Raw genomic sequence first — 801 nt, 5'->3', positions numbered from 1 at the left:
CAACCGACTCAGCTATTTTACACAGTCCCATAAGGCAGCCACCAGCGACAGCCAACAGGTTGACAATCAGCATTGAATTGCGCCTGTAAGGTTAACCAAAGACAAAGTGGAATTAGCAAAGTGAGAGGCTCCTAACCTCTCCTCTTCTGTCCTCATTATTCTGCTCTTCTCCAGGCTCATATCAACTCCTTTTTTGGTCTAACTTTTCTTTTTCACTTTCTTTCTTTTCTTTTCTTTTTTTTTTTTTGAGACAGAGTCTCCCTCTGTTGCCCAGGCTGGAGTGCAGTGGCGTGATCTCGGCTCACTGCAACCTCTGACTCCCATGTTCAAGTAATTCTGTGCCCCACGCTCCCAAGTAGCTGGGATAACAGGCACCTGCCACGACGCCCGGCTAATTTTTTTGCGTTTTAATAGAGACGGGGTTTCACCATCTTGGCCAGTCTGGTCTTTAACTCCTGACCTCATGATTCACCCACCTTGGCCTCCCAAAGTGTTGGGATTGCAGGTATGAGCCACCACACCCAGACCTTTTTTACTTTCTATTATTAGAACATTTCTAGTTGGGAGCCAGGCATGATGGTGCCCACGGGTAGTCCCAGCTACTCAGGGAGCTGAGGTGGGAGGATTGCTTGAGACTAGGAGGTTGAGGCTATCGTGAGCTATGATTGGGCCACTGCACTCCAGCCTGGGTGACAGAGCAAGACCCTGCTTCTTGGGCAGAGGGAGGGCAGAGCGGGAAGAACATTAGCAAGTAAATTAGGTTGCCTTATCAGTTTTTTTTTTTTTTTTTTTTTTTTTTTT

The 801-nt window shown here is 47.2% G+C and overlaps 1 protein-coding gene across 1 annotated transcript in view; it reads right to left on the bottom strand.

The window, feature by feature from the left end:
- The window catches only part of LOC111534564 (solute carrier family 2, facilitated glucose transporter member 14-like), a gene marked incomplete at both ends in the record, with an annotated part of 3,660 nt that overhangs the window by 1,364 nt on the left and 1,495 nt on the right, over positions 1-801 (bottom strand). Inside the window, one exon of the mRNA XM_026452650.1 lies at positions 5-83. Coding sequence (XP_026308435.1) covers positions 5-83 — 79 coding nt within the window. The remainder of the gene's footprint in view (positions 1-4; positions 84-801) is intronic.

The sequence above is a fragment of the Piliocolobus tephrosceles genome, unplaced genomic scaffold, assembly GCF_002776525.5.
Source record: "Piliocolobus tephrosceles isolate RC106 unplaced genomic scaffold, ASM277652v3 unscaffolded_38370, whole genome shotgun sequence".
Classification (NCBI taxonomy): domain Eukaryota; kingdom Metazoa; phylum Chordata; class Mammalia; order Primates; family Cercopithecidae; genus Piliocolobus; species Piliocolobus tephrosceles.
The sequence above is the reverse complement of the archived record's forward strand: the minus strand, read 5'-3'. Positions and strand labels throughout refer to the sequence as shown.